Genomic DNA, 25104 nt, shown 5'->3' on the forward strand with positions numbered 1-25104 from the left:
CCGGGTGACTCGTTATCAGCTTACCAAACAGGGGGTCACCCAAAAGCGCGGTGCTGTCCTTTGCCTCCTGTACTTAACAATTACACCTTCCCCCTGCTCCTCCTACCACATACATAACGTGTGGTTCGTGTGCCCTGCTGGCCAAGAGGGCCGATGGGGTCCTGGGGTGCATTAGCCTGCTTTGCAGGGGGGGTTGGACTCAATGAGCTCTAGAGATCCAGCCCCTACAGTTCTGTGATTCAGTGATACAATGATGACACCCTAACAAAGCATCAAACACTGCTGCCATCCCAGCTGCACCACCAACCTCCCTCCCACCCCTCGCCATACAACTCGCTATGAAGCCCACTGAACCTCTCGCGTTCTGGCTATAACTCAGACAGCAGAGCCTCAAGTGAAGTCTGAACTTCATTTTGGGGGTGTGAAATTCCATCTGAGAGAATCCTGAAAATCATCTGAAAGGAAGAGAAAGGTGGTTCTGCTCCAGGCCCTTCCACACCGCTTCGGGGTCCCTGGAGTTTTGGAGGCTTCTTGGAGCTGTGCTCCATCAAGGCACCAGAATTTCTTCCAGCATAGCCACTCTGCCTCTCTCAGAGCTCCCCAGCTCACCTCAATCCATTGCTACCCTACAAAACACAAAGAGCACAGGGTGCACCTCCTCCCTGCTGCCTTGTGCTGGGACAGTGGGCACTGCAGAGCTGCAACCCAGCAAACACAGCTCCTTTAGAATGGGAGCAGCGGGGGGTGTGCAACGTGCACACACGTACGTGAGGCAGCAGAGCAGCAGCAGGAGCAGCACAGTGATGGGGAAGACGTACAGGACAGCGATGGGGAAGTTCTCATAGAAGTGAGACCACGTGTCACCCAGGTAGTCCACCAGCCAGGACCGACGGGTGCCTGAGAAGAGACGTGTCTTTGTGAGGAAGGGAGCAGAGAAACACCAGTGATACCAATGCATTTTTTTCCCTGGATTTGAGCATCTTTTGAAGCAGGGTCAGGCCCTTCTTCCCCCATGCTGCTGTGCAGAGCTGCTGCATGAAGCACTGCTGTGTACTTACGCAGGATCACCTGGCTGGAGCCTATTCCCTCCTGTGCATCAAGAGGGACCTTCGTGACCTTCGTGACCCACATGTCATCCAAGTATATCCCCTGGTGCTGTTCCAGCTTCTTCCTCTGTATCACCCCTCCCAGCAGGGAGGCGATCTTGGGCTTGGAGTCATGTTGGCAGAACAAGGCAGTCAGCATGGCGATGAGGAATAAGGCAGCTCGCAGGACCATGGCCTCACGCAGCCTAGCGGTGACTTTCAGTCAGGCCCTGGGGTTGGTTTTTGTCTGCAGGGCTCCCTGGGAGGAGGCCTGTAAAATCAGAGCACTATGAGGAAACAACAAACGAGGCTGAGGGCCTCGAGAAGTGCCCTGATGGCATGCAGCACCCATACATGTGCCCAGCAGGTTGGAGGGCTCTGCTGGGACTGCCCTGCCCCAAGCCCTTCTCAGCTGGCCAGGAGGCATCTGCAGGACACATGGGACAGGGCATAGCACTTAGTGCTGCTCCAGCCCTTCCTCTGCAAAATAACATCTGTGGGTTGGGGAAAGCTACAGTGCAGCTGAGAGCTGCGTCGCGCCAGGAGGAAATGGCATCTGGTCTCCATTCCCCACAAGATAAATGTCAAGAGACACTTCCAGTAATGGATGCCAGAGCTTGGCAGGCTCTGACACAGCTCCCTGCGGCCCCATCCCAGTGTTCTCACTGTGTGCTGGGCGGCTGGAGAACATCCTGAGGGCTGCCTGGCAAAGGCTGCTTGGTTGCCCACAGAAGCTTCAGCTGTTTCCTCTTTGAAAAGTGATCCAGAGAAGGTCGTGGTGTGGGCAGCATTTCTTCTGACCTAATCCTGTGTTACCTGACATCTGTGAGGAGCAGCTTGTTGCTGGAGGTGGGAGGCTGAGACCCACTGGTAGGGGCCAGGGATCATATTCCCATCATACAGAACACTGTGCTGAAGGGAAGACCTCTAACCAGGTCCCCTGGTGGGGATGCTCCCTGTCGAGAAGCTTATGGTCCCAGCTCCTCCCTCCAGTCCTGCTCACACCAGGCAGTGCCTGTTCCCATATGTGCCTGCTTACTGTCAGAATGCAATTAAGCCAAAGGGTAATTGCACCTCCTATCTGGGGCTGTAATGTAATCATTGCCAGGGCCACAGGAAAGGCTCCTTGTACAGCGATGCATGAGGAGGATGCGTGGGGTTTTCAGCACCGCTTCCATCAAAGCCTCAGTTTCTGATCTCCTCTGGGTGTGGGTTTGGGGACATCCTGGCTCCCTCCCTCCCCCAGCACTCACAGCACAGGAGGAGGACGGGCACGACACTGCTGGCACTGCAGAGAGGTAGGCAACCATGAAGCCATGGTCACCACCTGCCCCACAATGCTCTGGACCATTCCAGAAGGTTCGCACCAACAGAAAACTCATGAACTCCCCCATGGTGGGGCCATTGTGAGCACTGCTGGGACGGGAGATGTCTACCAGCAGGTAATAAGGAGGGGGAGAAGTATCCATAGGGCTGTGGAGCGTGGGAAGGGTGCTGCAGCCCACACAGCCCTGTGAAGAGGAGCGCTGCTGTTGCCCTGTGATGCTGCAAGGAGCTGAGTCCTACTGGGGCTCAGGCTTTGTGGGCATCTCCTCCTGAAATAAAGCTGCAGAGAGGACAAGAAACAGGCAAAGGCCCTGCTGGGGCCTCCAGGAATGGATTCAGTGCTGGGGACAGAGCACTGAGGGGTGTGAGAACAGCTTTCCAGCTGGCACCACTCGCCAGGACCTTCCTGTGTTTCCCAGTGCTGGGCATACTGGCATGGACAGTGTCCAACCAAAGCCACCAACAGAGCTCTTCCACTCAGAAACAAGGAGAACATTGCTGCAGCCAGCCCCAAAATGCCCCAGGGTGGCATCTAGCCATGTCAGCACAGCCCAGGAAGGAGATTAAGCGAACTGAGGGCCAAAGCCCAGTGCTGAGTTGGGTTGTGCAAGCATTGCCTCCAGGCGAGGCATCCGGATCCCCACGGGTTGTGAAATGTGCCCTGGGGAGGGGAGCAGGGCCTCTGCCCTCAGCCCTTATCTTTGCCACTGCCTCCTCCAGGGCTGTGCTTGTGGAAAACAAAGCTGAGGATCCTGGGGCTCATTATTTAATTACCGGCTGCTGGTAATGCTGACTGAGCCCCTGGGGACTCCAAGGTTGGAGAAGAGGAGAAAGTGCAGAGATACTGGAAAATTACTGTTTAATTCTTCAGCATTACGTCTGACTATATGGCATGGGGTAGATGAGGAGCAGGAAGGCAGTGATGACAAACAGTCCGCCCTGTCAGCAGGAGCCATTAGCACAGCACTGGGAGCAGAGAAATCTCTGCTGATGCCACCAGCACCTCCTGGACACACAGGGCCAGCTCCAGCCCCAGTGAGAGTTCAGTGTCCAGCTGGATGTGGGTCCATGGGCCAGTGCTGCCCATCAGTACACCTGCTGGGTGTCACAGCCGAGGAACTCTATCCGCAGGGCGATGTGGTTGTGCCAGTGGCGGGGGTGTATCCTCACATAGCGGGCAAAGAGCGGCGGCTCCAGGCTGTTCTGCACTGTGGTGGTATAATCTCTGTTTGCTCTGAAAATCTGGAAAGGAGAGAGGAGTCTGTGGGGTGCTGGCTGCTGTGCTGAGCTCTGGTGCAGAGAGCCCATGGCTTGAGAGCACAACCAACAAAGACCAGAGCCTCTTGGGAACTCTTTAGAGTGGAAAAAAGCACAGCTTGGTTAGCTGCTGTTACAGAACTGCTGTGGGCATGTTTGTTGTTCCAGAGCTGCTGCAGTTCTGCCTACCTTCTCCTTGCCATCATGCAGGACCAGGCTCCAGTGGACACCATCCTGGCTGCTGGAGACAGCAAACTCCTTCACAAACATGTGAGTGAAGACAGCCTTGGCACCTTGGGTTATGATTGCAGTCACCTTCTTAGTTGCTTCAAAGTCCACTTGCAACCACTCATTGGGGCTGTTGCTCTGAGGAAGGACACATTGCCTTTACCCTTCTGCATGACCAGCAGCAGCAGTGAGAAAAAAACACCCAGCAGCTGAAGCCAAGCTGACCCTGCGTGGCACACTGGGCTGCACCCACCCCATCAGGGCTAGAGCTGCTGGGAGCAACCTGTCTGCATCTGGTATGTGTGGCTGAACCACTACTAAAGGTACCCTGGCCAGGAGAGGAGCGAGCACCCAGCCTGCCTGTTTCATGCCCCAGCTGCCTGCTGGGGGTCTCCTTGCTGGGCTACCTCTGGTCTCCATGCATTGGTCCTTCCCTGCAGGTTCAGGCGGGCCTGGGAGGGTGACCAGCTGGAGAAGATGTTGGAGCTGTAGGATGACGCAGAGATGCGCTGGTCAGGGATCCCTTTGTTCTCCATTCCTAGGGGCATGGAGCAACCTGGAAGGGAGAAGCAACTTGTCAAAAGGGATAACAGACACCCATCATGGAGGTGCCTCCTGGCTGCACACTCCTCCCTCTGCCCTCCATGCACTTTCCTGCTCAGTGCCTTTGCAGCGTGGCTCTGGCTGGGCAGTGACAAATGACACCTGCCACTCCTCCCACCTTCTTTTCTCCCTGGAGATTTTATCTAGGAGGAATCTGGAGTATTTGTCTGTCTGCCAGGACAAACTCGTTTCAAGGGGAAGGATGACTGGAGAAACACTGGACGCACACTAACTGATGTGCATGTTCATCTGCCTGCTGTGAGGTGCCAGCACAGAGCTGCTGCCTGTAAGGATCTGCCTTGCTCTGTGCAAAGCTAAGGAAAGGATCCCAGAGCAAAAAGCCCATAGCACATCTCTCTGCTTGTTTCCTGCTCCCCAAGCTGAGGCAGCACTTCCCCAGCTATCAGCTCAGCCGCTGCCCAAAGTTTCCTGTGCTTCAGGACGAAGTGGTGAGGGCCCCACACCTGAGGGGACCTGAAACATGGGGAGTCTCAAATCTGAGCACTCAGCCCCCTGCTGGATCAGCCCCCAGCTTCGTTACTGGGTGTCCCAGGTGGGACTTACTGTTCAGATCGCAGCCGATGAGCTCCATGCGCAACGTGGTACGGATGTTGTAGTGAGTGGGGTTGATGCGGATGTAACGGGCTATGATCGGGGGGTTGAAGTGATTTTCTTTCACCGAGGTTGCATCCACGTTTGCAAAAAACAACTGCAGGGAAGAGGTTGAAAAGGAGCTGTTGTGTCAGTGGAAAGATCTAGACAGGACAAGGATTAGCATGGACGAGATCATTTCAGTCTGGCGCTTCTGTATCTTATCACCATCCTTACAGCTCAGGGAACATTCTGAAGTGTGACTCAGACCAAAGGAATGTGAATGGGGCAAATCAGGGCAAACCACTGAGAAACAGAGGGGAAGAAACTCAGGGCCTGTGCAAATGAACTTCCTATATATTCACCAAGTTGTTGTGTTTTGTTTTTTTAAGTCAGTCCCAGTACTGATCCTCCTCACCATCTGTGTGCTGGTGGCGTTGCCCTTGTATTTCTTCCACCTTTGCCCATCGAGGCTGTAGAAGACAACAAACTGAGAGACGTAGAGACTGGAGAGCCTTTGTCGAGCTCCTTGGGTCTTTATGCCATGAATGATCTTGAGGTGTAAAAGGTCCACCTGGGAATGAAATGCAGGGGTCAATCTCTGATGCCTGTGTGTGTGGGTCCTTTTGCGGGGTGCGCCAGACAGTGTGTGCCCTGGCACTGTCCCCAGCAGGACCCATGGCCACAGGACCCCTCTCACCTGGATCCAGGGGTTGCCTTCACCAGTGCTCCATGCGTTGATGGAACCAGAGTTGTGCAGCCTGGCCAGCTTAGGGGCCCACGGCCCTGCAAGGAGAGCGCAAAGGGATGAGGAGCAGGAAGTGCTGCCCACCTGCAGGATGAGCCCTGAGCATCGCCTGTCTCCTGAGGGATCAGCAGCTTCAAGCAGGGTAACATAGCCATGGTGCAAAGGGGAGGCACCTTCATGTCCCAGGTGGGACCCTGACGTGAGCATGGATGGAGGGGACTTGCTCAAGTCCAGCTTTGACCATGCTTGAGCTGTGTGTGCTGAATCAGACCCAGCCCCAACAACCACACCAAACTCACCTTCTTGCCCTGATGCTGTGATCTGAGAGTCTGCAATGTAGCCTGAGGCCATGCCTAGGGCATTCTGGCAATCTGCAGGCACACAAGGAGAAAAATGGGGATGGCTGGTTGATAGAGGCCACAGCAAAGGTCCCATCATCTGTCTTTGGCCATACTAGTGCTGCTCTCCCATCCCTGAGCCCATGACCTCCTGTCCCCATGTCTCTGTCTCTCAGCAGTGCTGACAAGTGACTCTTCCTTACACCTGTGTCTCACCCTTTGGCCTTTTTGTTGCTAGGCAGCATCTTTTAAAAACAAATATCATGTTGCTAAAGGGAAACCTGCCTGACACTCCTGTCTTTCTTCTGCACTGCTGAGCACAGAGCTGTTTGCCTCTTATAATAGCTCTTATTATTAGCAACTTGTCACATCTTGGCATCACTGCTGCATGGCAAATGCTTTTGGGGAGAAAACACGCATTTTGAAATCTTAAGCAGATTTTTAAGTTATGGAAATGTTTTCTGGATGACATTTACTGCTCCTTTAAGAAGAGGAGAGGGGCTGTTAGAGTGTGATAAAGCACCAGCCTCTCTAACTGCTTCCCCCTGCATTATTTACAGAGAGGGAGAAACGTGTTGTTCTGGAGGCAGTGGAGCCGGAGGTTTCCTGTGCACTTGGCAGTCGCTCTCAGGGATGTTTCTATCAGAGTGACCTGGCATCAGGCAGCATTGCTCTCTGTGCCTCAGTTTACCTCTTCGCACGTGCTCTGGGAGAAAATATTTGCAGCTGAATAAAGCACTAAGAGGTCTCCAACCTTCACCCCAAACACGTCTCTGCCAGGGATGTGTTTTGGTTGGCAAGGGCTGAAGTCAAAGTATGAATTGAATGAGAACACAGGGGATGCTGCTTGGACAACCCATGGGGACGGGGAGCTCAAAGCTTGCTTCTCTGGGCACAAAGGAGACACTCACCCTGGTTGTACACGAGGAAGAGGGCACTCATCCCAGCCTGCAGGTGCTCCCCCACTCTGCATTCCACCCTCCAGATCCCAGCGTGTGAGGGCTGCATCTCTACCGTCCCAAAGACACCTGGCCAGGAATGGAGAGCAGAGCAGAGGGGATTAACCAGCCATAGCACAGTGCAATGGTGCCAAGTGTTGTACAAACAGAGTCTGACCCTTTCAGACCCGTTCCCCATCCTCGCTGTCCCCCAGCACATCCTAACAGGCACAGACACAAAGCCATGCAGTTGGGCTGTGCACGTCATCCAGGCTGCATCTCACCAGGATAAAGGTTGTAGACTCCCATGCGATACTCCTGGCTCGTCCTGATGCTGAACATCTGCCCATGAAAGTGGACAGAATGGATATCTTCAGTGCTGCCCATGTTCAGGAGGTGCCAGCGGATCCGCTGCTGCTGAGCCATCACCAGTCCAGGCAGAGTGTCCCCCACGTAGCCGTTGATGGCTGGGAAAGGCAGCGGTCAGGAGTGGCCTGGACACCTTGAGCCTTCCCACCCCAACGTGTTGTGGGATGGAAAGGGTAAGGGCCGGGTCCTCACCATGAAAGGAATGGTTTCTCCTAAAGTCAGGGTTGTCCAGCTGGATGCGGCATGGTGGGCGGCAGTTCCTCCTCATGTTCTCTGTGAAGTACCAGCTCCTGGTCTCATCAAAGATGGTGAAGAGCAGAGAGAACTCCTGCACTGCCAGCTGCCGCTTGAAAGCGGAGCTCAGCACCCCACGGCGGCAGATGATCAGTGGCCCGATGAGGCCTGAGTGCAAATCCTTCTCCTGCAAGACAAGTTTGTGTTGGAGTGGGATGTGATGCTGCTGACCACCCGATCTGACCTCCTGCCTGAGTTAGTGGTTTGCAACTCTAGCCGTGGCAGAGAGGTTGATCCTTGAGGATCCTTCAACCCCAGCCATTCTATGATTCTACGCTTCTACGAATCTCTGAAGGTGATGGTCCTGTCCACATCCCTAACCTGGTTTCTAACCCATACACAGGACATGGCATGAGCAGTGCCATTTTCCACAGCACATTCAAGGCAAGCAGCATCCCTAGTGTCCGATGCAAGTGTCCAACTTTGCTCCACTTGCATTGGATCCCAGGGATGAAATTCAACTAGATTGTGAGCTTACGGGGCTCCAGAATGCAAATTCCTACAAGTTTCCCTGAAAAGGCACAACTAAGGGGAGGGGGTGGAAGGAGGGGAGGGAAGGGAAGGGAAGAGAAGGGGAGGGGAGTAGCAGCGTATGTTCGTCACTGTATTAGTCAGCTGTGAATCTACACAGCCAGCATCTGCTCAAAGCACAGCACCATAGGAAAAGCCTTGACCCCACAGACAGAGCCCAGACATGCTGCCCACAGCTCTCCACCCACCAGGTCCACGTTGGAGAGGTAAGCCCAGGCCTTGCAGTCAAACTCTTGCGTGGTGGGTGCCATCTGGGGCAGCACCTTCCAGGAGTACTCGCGCAGCTCACCGGGCTGTACCGCTTCACCTCCCTGCAGCTCCTCATAGCCTTGCAGTGAGGAGTGGAAGGAGAAGGGCCGCGAGGCCAGGTTCTTGAACTTGACCTGCACCGGATGGGAGGGGAAGCAAAAGCTCATTACCCTTTTTACAACCCCTTTTACCCTAAAGCATTCCAATGCTCAGTGAGCAGAGGCAACCAAGGGGAGAGATCAGAGTTTATAGGAAGAACTCACCATGATGGTATCTTCAACTTCTGCCCTGATGTATGGCCCGAGGATGCCCAAGTGTTCGTCCAGCTCTCCCCGCATCACCGGCTGAGTGAAGGAACCATCCAAGTACTCTCTGAAAATCACCTTGCGGTACTGCCGGAAAGGTTTCCTCCTGCCACTCGTGGGGTCCCTGCAGGAGTGACTGGAGTTAAACAGTTGAGGTGACACTGTCCCCAGGGTACAGCCACGTGCACCTGTGCTGAGCAGTCTGGCAGTGAGGGGAGCAGATCTGCTCTACCGACAGAGCCAAGCACATCCCTGAGCCATTTGCAAGGATGCTCAGGGACTCTGGAGGTATCAAACTCCTTATTGAGGATGCAGTGCTGGGAGCATCCTTCCCCTAGGCAACCTGACTGGGTCACATAGTAAGAGGCCTGAGCTCCTGGCAGTCCCAAGCTGCTGACTACATATGGAGCCATGCCATGCAGTGCTAGGGGAACACATGAGAGCCAGCAACACTTACGTGGCTTTTAGGAAGTGCTGGGGTCTCTGGTTCCCATATTCCCATATCACCTCCATTGCCGCAATGAAGTATTGTCGTATCTGCCCCTGGAAGGAGCGTGGGTCATGCTCATTTTCCCCATAGATGTCAAAATCCTGCTGTGTTTCACTATAGTCATCGTAGTCCGTGATGTTAGATTCTGACATCAAGAGGCTGGAGAGGGTCTTGTTGTTCAGGCTGTCCCTGTGTTCTGCTGCATGGCTCCTCTTCCCCACCATGTTGCCACTTTCCCCATCCTCCTCAGGCCCTTCCACTTTCCCACTTTCTCCAGGGACATCTTTCCTGTCAAGCACCTTCTGTCCATCTGAACTGGCCTGCACGTGTTTGTCTGGTTTCTCAACTGTGCTGTGGTTGAATGCAGGGCTGATCAGAGGCAGGGAAGTATTCTCCTTAGGAGCCACTTTTGTGGGCATTTCATCAGGGTTTTGCCCAGAGGTGCTCTCAGACACAGAGTCCTTTGTGGCGTTGGCTTCCAGATGCTGGGGACTAAACCAGGTCCTCTCCCGATCTGGCTGCTCCACAGCATTTGTCTCCTCCTCCAACTGGCTTCTCCCCTGTCCCTGCTTGCCCCACAGAGCCCCCCAGGCAACCCCTTCATCTGGCTGCAAGGCAGCCAAAGCTGGGCTCTGCAAGCCCACAGCATGCCCTGCTGCCCCTGGTGAGACTGGGTCCCAGTTTGAAGCCACATTGGTATCATTGTTACCATCTTGCTTGTTGCTGCTGCCTTCCATCACTGCCCGACTCCCTGGTGCTGCCTGTGTGGGGAGCAAGCTGCTTCGCCGGTCCTGCACTGCTCCATTACCCACAGAGAGGGACTCCCTGCTGCCAGAAGTGGGGCTGGGAAGGCCCAGACCATGCCCCAAGCCTCTGCTCTGCAGGGACCTGGCTCGTCGGGGTCTCCAGCTAGGGACACCCATGCTCAGTGCATTTGGGGACTGCCTTGTGTCATTGGCCACAATGTCTGATTCAGAAAGGACAAGGCTATCTGTCTCTGGTAACTCCTTAGTGGCTGTAGCATCCTGAAACACTGCCTCCAGGATTAACTCATCCCTTTCTTCTGTTGTTAAGTATCTGGAAGGCTCAAGGTCATTGCTGTGTGCAAAGGTGCCTTTGGCAAACTCTTTGACTTCGGTGCTGCTGTTTGCAGGCAAGGAGTTCTTCACGTCTGTGAGGATTTGTTCTTGTACAGCTCGTAGGTCTGAGAAAGAAACATTTTCCCCTCCCAAAGATTCATTAAAACCCTGTGAAACCACTTGGTGAGGTCTTTTATTCAGTCTGGCATCTACCTCATTGGAAGGGCGATTGCTTTCTGCACTGTGGCTCTGAGAAGTCCTGATGTCCTCTGTCCTGGCTGAGGGTCCCAAAGGGCTGTCTGGTGTGAAGGAGGAGTTAGGGTCGCTGCCTAATGTTGGTCCTATATTGCTTGCCTCCCTTGACTCATGGAGATGTAAGGGTGTTACATCAGCACCCTCTGAAGCTGTGACTTGAAGTCCCAAACTGCGCTCCAGGTCATCTTGTTGAAATGAGCTCCTGGTGTCTTGAAGAGGGCCTTTGCCAGCAGCAAAAACAGGTGAGTTCAACAGATCATTTGTGTGAGCCGTTGGCTTTTGAGTCTCTGTTTCCAGCATCTGTAACGTACCACCAGACTGGACCACTGCTGCTTTTACTGGCTCCTGCACCTCTAAGACATTTGTCATCTTCTTTTCCTCCATATCATCTTCTGGAGCTGGCTTACTTTGGTGCAAACCTTCTCTTGAGCTCACAGTGCCATGGATCTCTCCACTGATATGTGCCCCAGCACCTTGGTCCTGCCTGATGGTTTCCGACAGTTCTTCATCTGCCAGGAAGGACTCATATGACACTCGGTCATAGTCTGGCAGAGAGGAGGTGGAAATATCATCTGGATGTGGGCTCCCTGGGAATGCTGACGTGCCATTGGAAGAAGGTCCAGAATGTGTGCCATTGTGTGGGAGGGCACCATGGCTGGGTTCTGTCAAGCACAGTGCTGGCTTCCTTGTTTCATTTTTGGAAGAGGTGACGTTGTTGGGCTGCTCTCTCACACATGGCCTGCGCTGGCTCTTTCTCTTAGAGAAGCCCCTGGGTTGGAGCTCAAAGTCATCCTCTACATAATCCTCATACTCCTCCTCATCAGGACTTCCCTCAAGCTGGCACTGAGCAACAGTGAACTTGGCGTGCATCCCTCGGTCTCTGAAATCAGGATTCATGCATCCCAGTGTCCAAATGCCTGTCTCAGGGGAAGACAAGAGGACACCATCAATCCCCACAGTGGGGAATCAGGGGAGAATCAGACAGATTATAAGATAGAATCATAAAGGTTGGAAAACACCACTACGGTCATCTAGTCCAACCATCAGCCCACCACAACCTTGACAGCGTAACCCACATTTTCAGGGCACTTCTAGGTCATGCTAGTGATCTCACAGTCCCCAGGGGATCTTAGAGCCATCAGGACCGCAGGTGACGTCAGAAATGAACAAGCGCCGTCAGCGGGGCTGGTGTTTTTTGCCACCAGGCCTGATGAGAAGTGATGCACTGAGAACCCACAGGATGATCACAGCACAGCCGTCACCGTAATCCGCCCCCGAAGACACGATGGTGCCCTGCAGATACACTTTACCCGCAGACAACGTCTCTCCCACTCAAGAAGAAAGCAATGAGAAGGCCGTGCTTTGCTCGCATCCCCGCCGAGCACCGTGCAGTAACGCAGCTCTGACGCTGGAGAGAGCTGTCACCTGCTGCTGGCCTTCCTCGCACCGGCGGTGCTCGCAGGGTTGCAGTGTTTGGCTCTGACTTAGATTGGAGCAGCGCTCGTGAGCTGCGTGCAGCCGCACCGCAAAGCCTCCTTCCGCCGTTAGTAAGGAAACGGTTAACGGCACCGCTTTGCAAATGCCAAGGGGAAAAGAAATGCTGAGCAGGGGGAAATGATCAAACCCCAAAGTAATCAAACTCCCAAATCCTTCCTTGGATTTCTCTGCAGCCGGAGCGCCTGTTCTTGCAAGGCGGTGTGGGTAAATGAGATGCCATGAGCAGCACCATATCACTGCCTTTCACCTTTGCTGCTCCAGCAGCTGTGCATCCCTCTGCTTTCAGGGCTGCCGAAACGTGGTCGGGTCCCAGCACCCAGCAGGGCCCTGGCTGGCAGTACTCCCTGCACCCTGCTGGGAAGGTCTATGGAATAGCCCGTGTTACTCACCTGGCTTTTCCACACTCATGAAGACGGTTTCTCCAGAAAATGGGAAAAGGGTGAGCATGTCCTCAAAGACCATGTTGCGCTTGAATGTGTTTCCAGAGAAGAAGACTGAGAGGAAATCTGTCTGGGCTCCAACGCTCAGCACGTACCAGTACACGACTTCGTGCAGACAGAGATGCAGTTGCAGGTTGTCAAAGACAAAGCCGTTAATAGCTGGAAGAGAGTACGGGATGAGAGGTTCATCATGGCTTGGGGCTGCCATGCAGCTGCTCCTTCCCTGGGGCAGGGAGCAGCTGGGGTCTCCCTGCTTTGCACTCACTGTGCATCATGTTGGAGGCATAAAACTGGGGGTCCTGCTTATCCACGTGGTCTGCATCGGTGCAGAACCGCCTGATGTTCTCCTCCAGGTACCAACTGCGGTTCTCATCGAAGACAGAAAACAGCACCAGCCTCATATCGTCCGACATTATCTGGGAGCAGAGAGGGAAGGGGATGTTGCTGGTCCATCCAGATCAGCCCCTTGGTCTGGGTGCATGGGGAGCAGTTCACTGCTTTTCACTAAGGTAGGATCCAGGATTGGAAAGAAGGAAGGAGTGAGGATGGCAGAGGGTTGCAACTGATGTTAGGGTCGAAGACAACAGGACAGTTACATTTGGTTTTACCCAAGTATTTACCTCCCCCCTCCTCTCCCACCCCAGTGTTATTCCAGCCTGTTAAAGTGACAAAGCACCACCTTTCTAAGGGAATGGGATGCTCTCTCCGCCACACCTGGAGGGAGGGCCCACCTGATTTCCTCTCTGGTCCATGGATTTCTTGGAGCAGATCAGGAGAGGCCCAATCAGGCCTGAGGCTGTGTCTTGCACTGGGTTGATGGAGCTGTAGTAGAAGCGGGTGAGGCAGCGAGGATCCGCCTGCGTTGGCCCATCTTCTGTTGTGATGCTCCACTTGTAGGTGAAGGACTGGCCAGGGGCAATGGGAATGTCCTTCACGTCCTTGTCTGCCAACACACAGCCGAGGGCAGATCTATTAGCTCTGGGCTGCTCCTCCAGGGGTCATCCCACTTCATCAAATTGCTCAGGTTTCTAGATGGTGCAAGTCACACTGAAGGTATTGAACTGGGTCTGGAGGTCTCAAGCACTTGTACAGATGGGTTAGTTGGGCAGCTTGTCTTAACATGCACTGCAGAAAGCTCTCCTGGCCCAGGAAAATGGCACTGGCCAACTGATGTCCTGAATTCCCATGGCCTGCCTACAGCCTTACCTTGTGAGGGCTTCATGGCATGGTATGGTTTTACGCTGGTGAGGCCGTGAGGGTAGATGTTGTATGGTCGGCTGGCTAGATTCCTGAACACGATCTGAAACAAAGACAGCCACTGGGGATGCTGGGCTCCACTTATTGCAAGTTTTTGGAGGGCATGAAAACGTCAGGTTTATAAAAGGCAGGTTACTATCTTTAGTCTAACTTTCCATATGAGACAGAAGGGCTCTGTCAGTCCAGGAGGCCCCAGAGGACCAGGGCACAGCATGCACAGCAGGCAACAGCCTCAAAGCACTCCCCACTTCCCTGGGTGAAGCCCTTCATTTACTTCCCTAAATAACTCTATCAGGGCTTTGCCAAAGGTGTTACCTTCACCTCCATGCCCACAAACACACAGGGAAACTCTGGGGCAGGGAGCAGCAATGCAAAGCTCCTGGAAAGCTCCTGGAAAGCTCCCAGAAGCAAATAAGAGCTGTTAGGAAGAAGAACACCCTTTCCATTCTCTGCATGGAAAGCAATTTCTCTTACCTTAAACTGATCTCCAACCTCACCCTTTAGGACAGGCCCCAGAATTCCCTGGCCTGCTTGGGATGACACCTTGCGCTTCTTGAAGGTTGCATCCTCGTACTCCACAAACATCACTTTCTTGTACTTTGAACCAATCCGCTGTGGGCCAGACTCCAGGAACAGTCTGCTGGTGTTTCTGCAGGCAAGAAAGAGCAAATGGCAACATGCAGGATGCTGACAGAAGCACAGCAAGGCCTTCCAAGGACCAGCTGCCCAGGGCCATGCTGGTGTATGGAGTGGGTCACCCATCCCCTTCTTTACACACATGGCTGGGGAATAACATTTGCATTGCAAGTGATACTCATTGGCACTGCAGGAGCCCCAGGGCCGGTGCATCACCTTTCTGAGAAGATTTTTTTTTCCTAATATCCAACCTAAACCTTCCCTGATATAACATAAGGCTATCACCTCTTGTCCTGTCTTGTTCTACCTAGATACTCTCACCCCTACAGGACACCCCATTGCCTCAAAGGAGTGTCCAGTGCTTCTTCTATGGATAAAGCCTCAGCTAGGCTTCAAATGGGCCCATGTACAAGGAGGGAAAACAAGCTTCTGGGGAAAAGAGGAGGAGCTGGCAGGGCTGCCTCCCTGAGGAAGAGCCCCATGGCCACAGGAGTTCTCTCTCACCTATCCAGAGATGGCGGCTTCACAGGAGCATAGTCCCAGTCCACCTCCTCAGCTGCAATGTAGTGGGTCCACATCACAGGGTCATTCTTGGCAAAAGAGCGCACCTGGATGACATGATAACCTTCCTCATCTTCTTCTTCAGGTTCATCCATGTACTCTGGCTCGTCTGAGGGCTGCCCCATCTTCTGTTGGAGCTCTGGGCACTCTTCCACCTTCACAACAGCCTCCATGCCAGCTGGGTGGGAAGGGTCATGTTGACTTACCTACATAGGTAAGTCCAAGTCCCTGCTGGGAGATGGCCTCTCCTCTGCAATCTCCATCAAATATACCATCACATGGTCAGCCCATGCCATCATGGCTAGGGACCGGGTTGCACCTCAATAGAACATGGCTGAACAAGAATGGCCTTGGAGATACAGCACTGCAACAAGCCCGGCCAGTCCCTTGAACTTCTTTTCCCCTGAGCCCCGAGGTTACCTTGCTGATGGGATGGCATTTGGCAGAATATCCGAAATGAGCCAGCTATTCCTGGCATGATCTGGGCCGTGAGATATGTAGCAGGGGAGATCTCTAGGCTGCTGAGACGGTGGCCCCTCACCAGGAATGTGTGGCCTTCAAAGAAGATGGAGTGGACTTCTGGCCCAGTGCCCAAGGCAATCACATGCCAATGGATCTGCTTCTTGTGGCACAGAGTGAGACCTGCCAGGGGGAAGGACAGCACCCAGGAGTCATCTCTGTGTCTCTAACCCCAACCCTAACCACAGCACTAACCACATGCTCTTTGTGTCAAGGATGCAGAGCCTGATTCTGAGAAGCATGGAGCTGGGGAATGGGATATATTTGTCTGATCATAGCGCTCACAGTGCTGATGCTCCAACAGGACAGCTGGGACAAGGCTCCAGCATGTCTTCAGCAGGAGTTAAATACCCCAGAAAGGGCAGAGGGAGGTCACTAGGATTGTTGGAAGGCTGGAGAAAATTCCTTCCTCTGAGAGATTCAAAGAGCTCAGCGTGCTTAGGAAGTGGGAGAAAAGATGGTTTGTAAAAGGATTCTTCTGGGGAGAATCATGCCACCTTCTGCCTTTGTCCCCAGCACAGCAGTGCTCACCAGGCAGTGAACTGTTGATGTAACCATTGATGGTGTGCAGCTCTTTCCTGTTGCGGTCTGGGGAGCTGGGTTCCGAGTACCAGCTTTTCCCTGTGGAGAGAGGAGGATGTAGTCAGCTCTTGCTTGAGGGTATTTCAAAGAAAAATGCAACCTTCCCACCATAGAAGCCAGAATCCAGGGGGGTGTAGTGCTTGATGGAAGATCATAGCAGGCCTGGCCATGGTTTTGCGTGAGTGGCAGTGAGCACTGCACACAGCAGGGAATTACTCCTTCAGCCCATGTGAGAGGAGTAACTGGTGGGTGCAGATGTGGAGTATGGAGGAAGGAGATGTAGAAGCTCAATGTAGAAGTCAAATAGCTGCAACTACATCATGGCCAAAGCCTACACCCCAGAGCAGGCTGAATGCAGGTGACACCAATGTGTTCAGCTCACTTAGCTTAGTTACCTTCATCAAACACCGCAAAGAGCATCACGAGGTCTTGCTGCATGTTTTGCGCCCCATCTCTCACCAGGGTCCCTGCAACAGGACATGAGATGGGTCTCTTTACAAGTCAACAAGTACCATGCCCATCTCCCATGGGAAGTCACTTTCTGCCCTCCAAGAACTGTTAAATGAAGACCAGGCGGTCCCCCAGGCTCTGTGGTTGTGCAGTAGATTCCCCCAGCAGGTTTGATAGGTCACTCTGCCTTGCCTTCCCCTCACTGGCTCTCACATCACTTAGTCACCTGGAAGAGCCCATTTCATCCACCCCCTTCATCATCCCCATTGTCTGTACTGCTTGTCTAGACATTGCTCCGTCAGTGGAGGAATTGCTCGTGGCGAGTCATTGGGCTGCAGACAGCACATGGGAGCTGACTCGCACCCCACAGGTGCTTCATTCCTCTCTGGTGACTACAGAGGTGTCTGGACAACTACCTATGGGAGACTGCTCATCCACAGAGGGCCAGTCCCACACCAAGTTCACTTATTGACGCCCCTGAGAGTGTTAACAGTCCAGATGTCATCTCTATGTTCATCAAAAGGAAGAGGACAGGCACAGGTAGTGTGGCTGAAGCAGTGCCCCAGGTGTTTTGCCTCTCCCCTTGCTGATAAAACTTCCCTGTAGGTCTTCCAACTAAATCCTGTTTGGCAAAGTGCCTTGGCTGGCAATAAATGTTCGTAGCTTGCTGAAGATCTGAAGGAAAGACAAACATTTTTGCTTCCACAGAAAATCGCCTTGTGAATAAATGAGGTTCTGCTACAGGGCAAGATTTCATCTGTAATCTGAAATCTCACAAGGGAAAGAAGTAAGCAGGTTCTCTCCAGCAAGGAAATCCGAGGGTGTTTGTCTACCACATCAGTAAGGGACTCTTTGGGGAAAGGGCTGAACCCCCAAAGTGCTGCTGCTGACCACAGCTCACTGATCCACTGCCACACAGCCTCTGAAAGGCATATTTGGATTTTGTGCCTCTCAGTTCAGGACTGTACCTGGCCCACCCCCATCCCATGCTACCCTTACCAGGCCGGCACACGAGCAGGGCTCCGATCAGACCGGAGTTGGTGTCCTTCACACTGTTGACGTTGGAGGAGTAGGAGTGGGTCAGGCACTGGGAGTCACCATCTGTGGGGCCTTGGTTCTGCTGGATTTCCCAGATGTACGTGTGCGTCTTCCCTGGATCCACCCTGTCACCCTCCTGCTCTGGCTGGCTGGTGTCATCCTCATACCCTGCGCCTGCAGCCAGAAGAAGTCTGATTTCTCCAAAGCATTATCCCCAGCACAAAGAGCCTACAGAAGTGCTTCTTCCCCACCTCAAGCCCTCAGTTATCTCTACAGCTGCAGGCAATGGCCGGTGTCAGGGCAGTGAGCAGGGCTGTGCTTTTTGGGGCATACATCTCCACCCGCCCCAGTGCTGGAGGATACATGGTCCTACTGGTCCTAAGCATCCAATCTTAGGTTTAACCAACATACTACTTCTCTAATCAATACAGGCCTGCTCTGGGCTGAGCATGGTCTTGCTACTCCCCCACTCTATGCCAGTCTGTTCTCTCAGAGTAGCTGTGTCATAGGATAATAGCACAGCCTGGGCTGCAAGTTCCATGCTGGGGAGGGACGTGTCCCCTCCTGGGAGGCAGGCACAGAGCAGGAGGTGCAGCTATCGCCCCACTCACCCTCTGACGCCTTCCAGTAGGACACCCCGACAGCATGGAGGTTGTAGGGGCGGGATGCCAGGTTCTTAAAGGTGATGACCACTGTGTCATAGACTTCTGCACGGATGGTGGGACCCAGGAGTCCTGCAGGGGAAAAATGATGGGGTCAAGCAGCAGGGCTGGCGTAACCACCCTTGGGCCCTGAGGTCCTGTTGTTGGATGAGGAGCTGATGGCCTTCACCAGCATCCACCATGAGTCTGGCCACTAGGCTCACAACACCATAGGTGTTTCTTACCCATCCACGCTGGCTTGGGCTTGGGCTGTGTGAAGGATGCATCAAGGTACTCCACAAACACTGCCTTCCTGTACCTTGGGAGGGCACCGGGCATAGTGGGCTGTGGTTTGTGGGGCTCTGACACACTGCAGGAGGAAGGAAAAGCTGAGTGTATGGACCAGCTGCAGCCATCCTCTCCCTCCCTTTCCCGCCTGGGATTGCTCACTGTCGCATCCTTTCTGTTTGCTGACGACCACAGGTGTGTTTGGAAAGGATTTTCCCAGCTCACAGATGCCGACGTGGCAGTGATTAATGTCATAGCATTCATCACAGGGGAAGAAGACACGGTGGTGCATGGCACAGTGCCATACAGGGCTGCTCTGCCCCACAGCCCCCCATGCCCTGTACATCCCCAACACCTGTATACACATACAGGTATGTATATACAGCTCCATCACACATCACCTTGGCCTTCCTCGTTCCCGGCAGAAAAACTTCAGGGCAACGTTCCTACATGCCTTTCTTTTCTGCCCAAAGTGGCATTTCCAGCCAGACCCTGAGAAAACACTCCTTGGAGCAGGAGGATGAAGGATGCCTGAGTGTACTTCACACCCCACTTATCTCTGCTGGCCACTTTCGATCTGTAAGCAGCTTAGCAAATTCATTTTCCAGAAGGAGTCCAGCATGTTGATCAGGATAACAAAGCCGCTCCTCTCTCCGGGGAATTCAGAGGCTGCTTATCAGCCCCAGCCCCAGCACTGAGCCCATTTCCAGTAAGCGGACAGACCGCCTCCAGCCCCGCTTTGTTTGGAGCAAAGACCAGGTGGTGTTCACTTCCCACTGAAGAAACAGCAAGGTCTGAGCCCAGGCAGCAGTTCCCTGCCTGACTATTCCTCAAGGGGAAGAGGAAGGAGCCAGAATGACTCAGAAACAGCGCAATGCATTTGCCCCCACGCTGCTGTCGGGAGACCCTTCCTCGCCCACCCTGGGGCTGGATCCTCAATCTGTATCTTGCAGAAAGCCCATCATGGAGCTCTCTCTGAGATCTGAGGCTCCAGGGCCCAGCACGGGGTCCCATACAGGGTGACAGAACCACTGCAGGGAGCGAAGGGGCCATTCTCAGTGCAGGGACGTGTGGCCGGAGTGCTTTGGCAGCTTCCTACACTCCAGTCCCCGCCGACTTCCTACCCCGGGGCAGCCGAGGAGCAGAGAGGTTCCTGGCTCGGCAGAGCGGCATTGTTAGCAGCACTATCTCTGGGAGCCAGGAGACAGCCAAAGGCAACACCCCGTGCTGCCGGAGCACTCAGACAGGTCGGTGCTACGTGGCTGTCAGCGCAGAGCCAGAGCTGAGACCCCCGGGGCCATTCCACTTGTGCATGGGAGGAACAAGAGAAATGAAACTCACTGGGAAGGTGAAAACAACTCAGCCCAGTGGGTCACAGCAACACCAGATGTCCTCCTGGAGGTGCATCCTCCTGGGGATGCTATGAAGCGATGATCCCATGAGGGAGAAGCAGTGGAGTAAGAGATATGTGGGCACAGCTCAGAGGCACGTGGCTCACCTCCATGTGCCCTTTCTCTGCACTTTGGGTATTTTCCTGTGTCCATCTCCATCTCTTATTGTTGGAGAAAGGCTTGTGCCTGGGAGCAGCTTCTGGCTGTACAGGGCTGTTGGTGGAGCAGCGTGGGGCAGAGCTCCCTGCCACCCATAGCTTTGGCTTCCCATCAGCTCCAAGCACTCATCCCACCAGTATCACACAAGCAAACAGAGCAGACACCAGCTTGAGCCCCCACAGCACCTCCAAGGGGTACAGATGGACTCACAGTGGTGTATCTTTTAGCCCTGCTCTCCACCCCAGGCTCAGAGAGCACATCCAGTGAGAAGACAAACAGCTTTCTGTCTCCAAATACCACCATCTCAATGCCCAAACAACACAACAGCCACTTCTTCCCACTGCAAAGCACTTAGGCAAAGCTACCATACCTTCCTCCCTCCTTTTGCTGCATACCAACACCTTTTCATGCCCAAACACTCGAAATTCTATTCATTCCCTAAAGAGAAAAGCCTCAGCCCCAGCAATGCAGTGCAGGCAGAGATTAAGAGCTAGAAGCTGGGGACAGGCACAGCACAGAGCCTTCATGCTGTGAGCTGCAGTGTGGAAACACTGCTCCCAGAGCAGAGGGGAATGGAGTTCCACCTCTGCTTCTATCTCCCCAAAGCAGCTGAGATACAGAGCAAGGGAAGGAGAAAGTGCATCTGGAAAGGCAACTCCCAGCTCCCAGCACATCACAAGCACAAGGTGTTAAAGCAAAGCAGAGCAGCTCTGTATTTTCCCTGCAGCTTTATCCCATCCCAGGTGGGATAAAGGGATGGCACCTAGGGGTTTCCTACCTGCCCCATGTATACCCACCCACACCCAGCACCACGTTGACCAATAGCCCTATGCGGAATGGCAACAGAAAGAGCTTTACCCCAGGGATGCCTGCAGTATGGAGAGCAGCTCGCTGTGCACGTAGTCCCAGGCGGTCTCCACGGCCCCAATGTAGTACCTCCTGACCTCACTGATGCTCTCCCCGAGCAGGGAGAGGAGTACGAGGCAGCGCAGGGCTCCCAGCAGCATCGTGTGGTGCAGAGAGCCGGGTGGTGAAATGCTCATCCAACAGCTGGAGTCTGCAGGAGAAGGTGATCCCAAGGCGGCACCCGCAGCACTCCGTCAGCGAGCTGGAGCAGTTCCCAAAGGCATGAGGGGGAGAATCACAGTGCGGGTTAACAGAGCGTGTGAGCACGGCCTCTCCCTCTCTTCCTCCAGGGTGGCAATGACAGGAGGAGAGGAAAAAACAAAGGGAAAGGGAGGGCAAACACGGCTCGGAGCTCGGCCTCAGGACCCAGCTGGCTCCACGTCCTGGCCCGCAGCCGGCAGCGAGGTGAGGAAAGGGAGGGTTGCAGAGGAAGGGAGATTTAGGTGCGGTCTCTGCCTGGTTTCACCTTCTTTCTCACTGCACGGGGCAGAGAGGAAAGTGGGTTTGGGACTGTGTGCTGTTTGTGCCCTATGGGTCAATGTGGGTCGGGCAGCCCAAGGAACTGGAAGCTGCCTCCCAGACCTGTGAACCCCCATTGCAAAAGGAAAAGGCAATTTAGGGTGAGATCCCAAAGGGCTGTTTAGGGTTTGCCATTAGGATGCAGCTCTAGGTGACTTGTTGCTGAGAAGCAGCAGCAACCCCGTGCCCTGCAGGCAGTAGGTGAGGGATGCTCACATACATGCAGCAACATGGGTGTCTCTCTGTCCCCTGAGTAATGATTTGGCCCCATAACCTCACCTTGAGTCACGTGGGAGGAAAATGATGAGGAGGCCCCTAGGAAACCCCTCCCAGCAGTTCCTCTCCCTCTGCTCTGCTCCCAGAATCCCACAGAAAAGCTGGAAGGTGAGGAACAATGCTCTGTGCCATCCTGGTAGCTGTGGGATAAGAGAGGTGGGAAGCACCCCATAAATCACTGTAGGGTAAGAGGAAAGCAAGGGCAGCCCCAGCACTGCAGAAGCATCTGTGGAATGGCTCTGAGATCAGGCTGGTGTTTGGGGCTTGCAAATGAAGATTATGGAGAGGTGGATATCTTGGGGTCTGGGATAGGAATGCTTGGCATGAGGTCGGGAAGTGCCTGGGGATGGGGTGGGAGCTGGGGGCTGTGCCCTGGGTAGGATGGGGGAACACATCCCTGCTGCCATTGCTGGGACCTCCACCATCCCAGCCCCATCCCATTCCCCACAGGGCTGGGGGCAGCTCCCCATCCTTATCCTCAGTACAAGGCCATTCCTCAATGGGGACATCCCCTCTCATTCCACCCACTCCATAGGGAAGCTCCAAGGGGAAAAACCATCCCCTGACAACATTTTGGAACAAAACATTATGTCACAGGTGGGTGCTTTGCAGCTGACCCCACAGCCATGGGGCTGTGGTTTTCCATGACAAACTCTTCTCATCCTTCCACCACCTCAGTCACTGCTCACCCCTGCTCATCTACCCATGACTTGGAGTGAGTGGGGTCCCTGCTCACACAGGGGAGCTGTCCCACCACTCAGCACAAGGAACAAAAAAGGATATCACCCCGTGCTGGAGAGAAATGACCACCCCCAAGTCCAGGAGCGATGGGCAGAAGGGCAGACAGCCATGATTCTGGCACCGCTCCCCACTGCATGGACGTGACTCCCTTCCAGTCGTCCCCGCCTGGGAATCTCCTGGAGCTGCAGGACTGTGTGCTCCCGGAAAGGCTGGAAAGGAACAATGTCACCGAGCAGACAGAGCTACAGTGAGGGGGCAGAGTGCAGGTTGGGGTCAGGGGTGGGAAGGGATGCTCTGGGAGCGGAGATCGCAGAGGGGGCTGCAGTGGCAGCAGCCCAGGCACTGACAGAAGTTACATTCTTGGCCCAGGCGGGTGCTGATGGATTGCTGGGTTTCACCATTTCCAGCAACCAGGAGGCAGCCCCAGATTCCTGTCTCAGGGATGGAAGAGTGGACAGGATATGGGGTCTGATAAGAGGGTGCAGGAGGAATATGGTGTGTAACGTCAAGACTGGATCCAGAAATGAGATCGAAGGGCACTTGGGGCTTTGCTGCTGCCAAATAGTTTATGTGATCTACAGACAAAGCCCCGGGAGGGTTTGTCTGAGAGCAAACAGCACTGCTATTTGCCATGAGTAATGCAGGGGCACAAGACAGGGAGTTGCTAGGAACCACCTGGCCCATGTTGGGAGGGAGCAAAGGAGCGGCCCCATCACTGCTCAGCAATACTGAGGGCTCTGCAGAGCTGCACAGTGCCACTGCAGAGTGTCAGCATCACCTGCGCAGGGATGGCTGACGCTGGAGAATGGCTTCAGCATCATGTCCTGCCCAAGGTGCAGTGTTGGGCACATCCACCCACCTCAAACGTCCCCAGAAGCTGCTCCGGGGCACTGCCCTGCAGTACAGGTGAGATGGAGAAGCCAGGGCTGGCTCCTGGCATTGAGGGAATGCAGCTTGCGGTGTGCCAGGGACCCACGTGCAGGCAGAAATGCTGGTTGTTTCTCTGAACTGCGCACGTCTCAGGGCTGGGGTGGGTAGAAATGACTCAGAACACAGTGTGCGGTGTCTAATCTCTCCTGGGACTTTTTGTGTGTGTCTCTATGTGTGTGTGTGTGTGTGTGTGACTCAACGGTGGCTTCTCGGGAATGCAGAGCAGCTCCACAGCAGCAGCCACCCACGGGGTGCATGCCCTTCCCAGCACTCACATGGGCAGAGGGCACAGTGACAACGAGGGTCCTGAGGGCTGTGACACCCATCCCTCCTCCTCTGTGCCCTGGGCACAGCCTCGCCACGTGGGCTCGCAGGCACACGCTGCTGGCTGGCATGTAACCAAGGCAGTGGTCATGCCTGCCTGGAGCCGAGCCATGCTGACTCACGGTGCTGCACACCACGGCAGATCCCCATCCCTCAGCCAGAGCAGAGGATGCTGTGGAGGATTCCGACCTTCTCTGTCCTTGTGGGCAAAAGTTCTTCCTTTAGCACCAAGGGTTATGGGGGAAACACCCAGCCCTCCTGGTGCACTTGCTGCCCCAGCCCCCAAAAAAGGGATGCAGCCCCACATGCTGAGCATCCCACCCACAGCTGTGGGAGCCCACATACCCATCTCTAAGCTCCCTCAGCACAGCCCTAGAGCAGAAATGCCAACGTGGAGCAGGTCCCAAAGCGGGTCCCATCCACCCCCTCCTCTCCCAGCAGTAAGTGGGACAGCTCTCCTCTCCCATTTCCCAAGTGGGAGGCAGCCCTGGATGGCTCAGATGGTGGAGCACAATGGCTGTGCTCCCAAAAGGCACCTGTGGAGCTGAAGTGTGTTTAAGCAGAGACGTACATTTATAGGGCACGTGCATCTGAGGGGGGACATGCTTTTAGGGGGACCCATAGCCAGAGGACGCTCCCACAGCCACTGCCTTTGCAGGGATGCTGCTAAAAGATGCAGCCTCCAGGCATGCAGTCCTCCCTAAGTCACCTAATTACCCTGGTTGATTAAATAAAGCTCAGAGAAATTGCTTTGCAAGATGCTGTTGCTGGGTCAGCCTGAAGGTGGGTTTACATTCACTGAGCTGTGCAGGTTTTGGTGTCCAGCTCATCATCTCAGATGCCAAAATAGGAGGCTGAAGTAACCCCCAGACCTCCAGAGGTGGCTGGATTCAGCCACACATCCCCTCCACCCCACAACGGCTGCATTCAGGGCCCAGCAATGCCCTTCCTCCCTGTTCCCCAGCTTTCAGCTCAGGCATCCCTGCACCAGCTCAGCTCCTGGCAAGCCACAGACAGGGCTAAATTTAACAACAGCAATTGAGCGTCACTCCGCGGGGATGGCTGGTTCAGAACTGTCCCAGAAAAATCCTCTCTCAATCATTGCAGAGAAGAAACGGATGCACAGAGAGCTCCCGCTGAGCCCGAAGCTGCTGCCCATTGCTGGGATGCAGCACGCAGCACCACGAGGGTCCCCGGTGCCCAATCCCATCCCGTGGGGTCGGCAGGAGAAGGAACAGCCCTGTAAGATGGAGCCACCCGGAG

At 54.4% G+C, this 25104-nt stretch overlaps 2 protein-coding genes across 2 annotated transcripts; both read right to left on the reverse strand.

Annotated features, from left to right (window-relative positions):
- Nucleotides 1-390: 390 nt before the first annotated feature.
- On the reverse strand, nucleotides 391-2417 carry LOC146760934 (uncharacterized). Its single transcript, XM_085546021.1, has 4 exons — nucleotides 2339-2417; nucleotides 1059-1356; nucleotides 768-897; nucleotides 391-626 (listed from the first exon to the last, which is right to left on the reverse strand). The coding sequence occupies exons 2-4, from the start codon at nucleotides 1276-1278 to the stop codon at nucleotides 611-613; spliced, it is 366 nt and encodes a 121-aa protein (XP_085402147.1). The 5' UTR covers nucleotides 1279-1356; nucleotides 2339-2417; the 3' UTR covers nucleotides 391-610.
- Nucleotides 2418-3253: 836 nt separating this feature from the next.
- On the reverse strand, nucleotides 3254-21527 carry F8 (coagulation factor VIII). Its single transcript, XM_015860075.3, has 26 exons — nucleotides 21004-21527; nucleotides 18553-18677; nucleotides 18278-18400; nucleotides 17628-17840; nucleotides 16574-16645; nucleotides 16128-16217; nucleotides 15498-15719; nucleotides 15021-15255; nucleotides 14355-14529; nucleotides 13830-13923; nucleotides 13355-13566; nucleotides 12889-13039; nucleotides 12573-12782; nucleotides 9320-11603; nucleotides 8821-8986; nucleotides 8497-8691; nucleotides 7676-7904; nucleotides 7399-7581; nucleotides 7088-7204; nucleotides 6138-6209; nucleotides 5791-5876; nucleotides 5509-5664; nucleotides 5064-5208; nucleotides 4304-4452; nucleotides 3858-4034; nucleotides 3254-3653 (listed from the first exon to the last, which is right to left on the reverse strand). The coding sequence occupies exons 1-26, from the start codon at nucleotides 21186-21188 to the stop codon at nucleotides 3498-3500; spliced, it is 6222 nt and encodes a 2073-aa protein (XP_015715561.2). The 5' UTR covers nucleotides 21189-21527; the 3' UTR covers nucleotides 3254-3497.
- Nucleotides 21528-25104: the final 3577 nt, after the last annotated feature.

This window comes from Coturnix japonica, chromosome 4, assembly GCF_054131305.1.
Source record: "Coturnix japonica strain WE chromosome 4, WE-NBRP24, whole genome shotgun sequence".
Taxonomy (NCBI): Eukaryota; Metazoa; Chordata; class Aves; order Galliformes; family Phasianidae; genus Coturnix; species Coturnix japonica.

What these genes read in the sequence shown, in the direction of transcription:
- LOC146760934 (XM_085546021.1), bottom strand. Translation starts at nt 1,278, where the DNA reads ATGGTCCTGCGAGCTGCCTTATTCCTCATCGCCATGCTGACTGCCTTG. An exon ending in CTCCAGCCAGGTGATCCTGC is followed by an intron (nt 898 to 1,058) that starts GTAAGTACACAG and finishes GTCTCTTCTCAG; the next exon opens with GCACCCGTCGGTCCTGGCTG.
- F8 (XM_015860075.3), bottom strand. Translation starts at nt 21,188, where the DNA reads ATGAGCATTTCACCACCCGGCTCTCTGCACCACACGATGCTGCTGGGA. An exon ending in ATACTGCAGGCATCCCTGGG is followed by an intron (nt 18,678 to 21,003) that starts GTAAAGCTCTTT and finishes TTCCTCCTGCAG; the next exon opens with TGTGTCAGAGCCCCACAAAC. An exon ending in AAGTTGAAGATACCATCATG is followed by an intron (nt 8,692 to 8,820) that starts GTGAGTTCTTCC and finishes CATCCGGTGCAG; the next exon opens with GTCAAGTTCAAGAACCTGGC.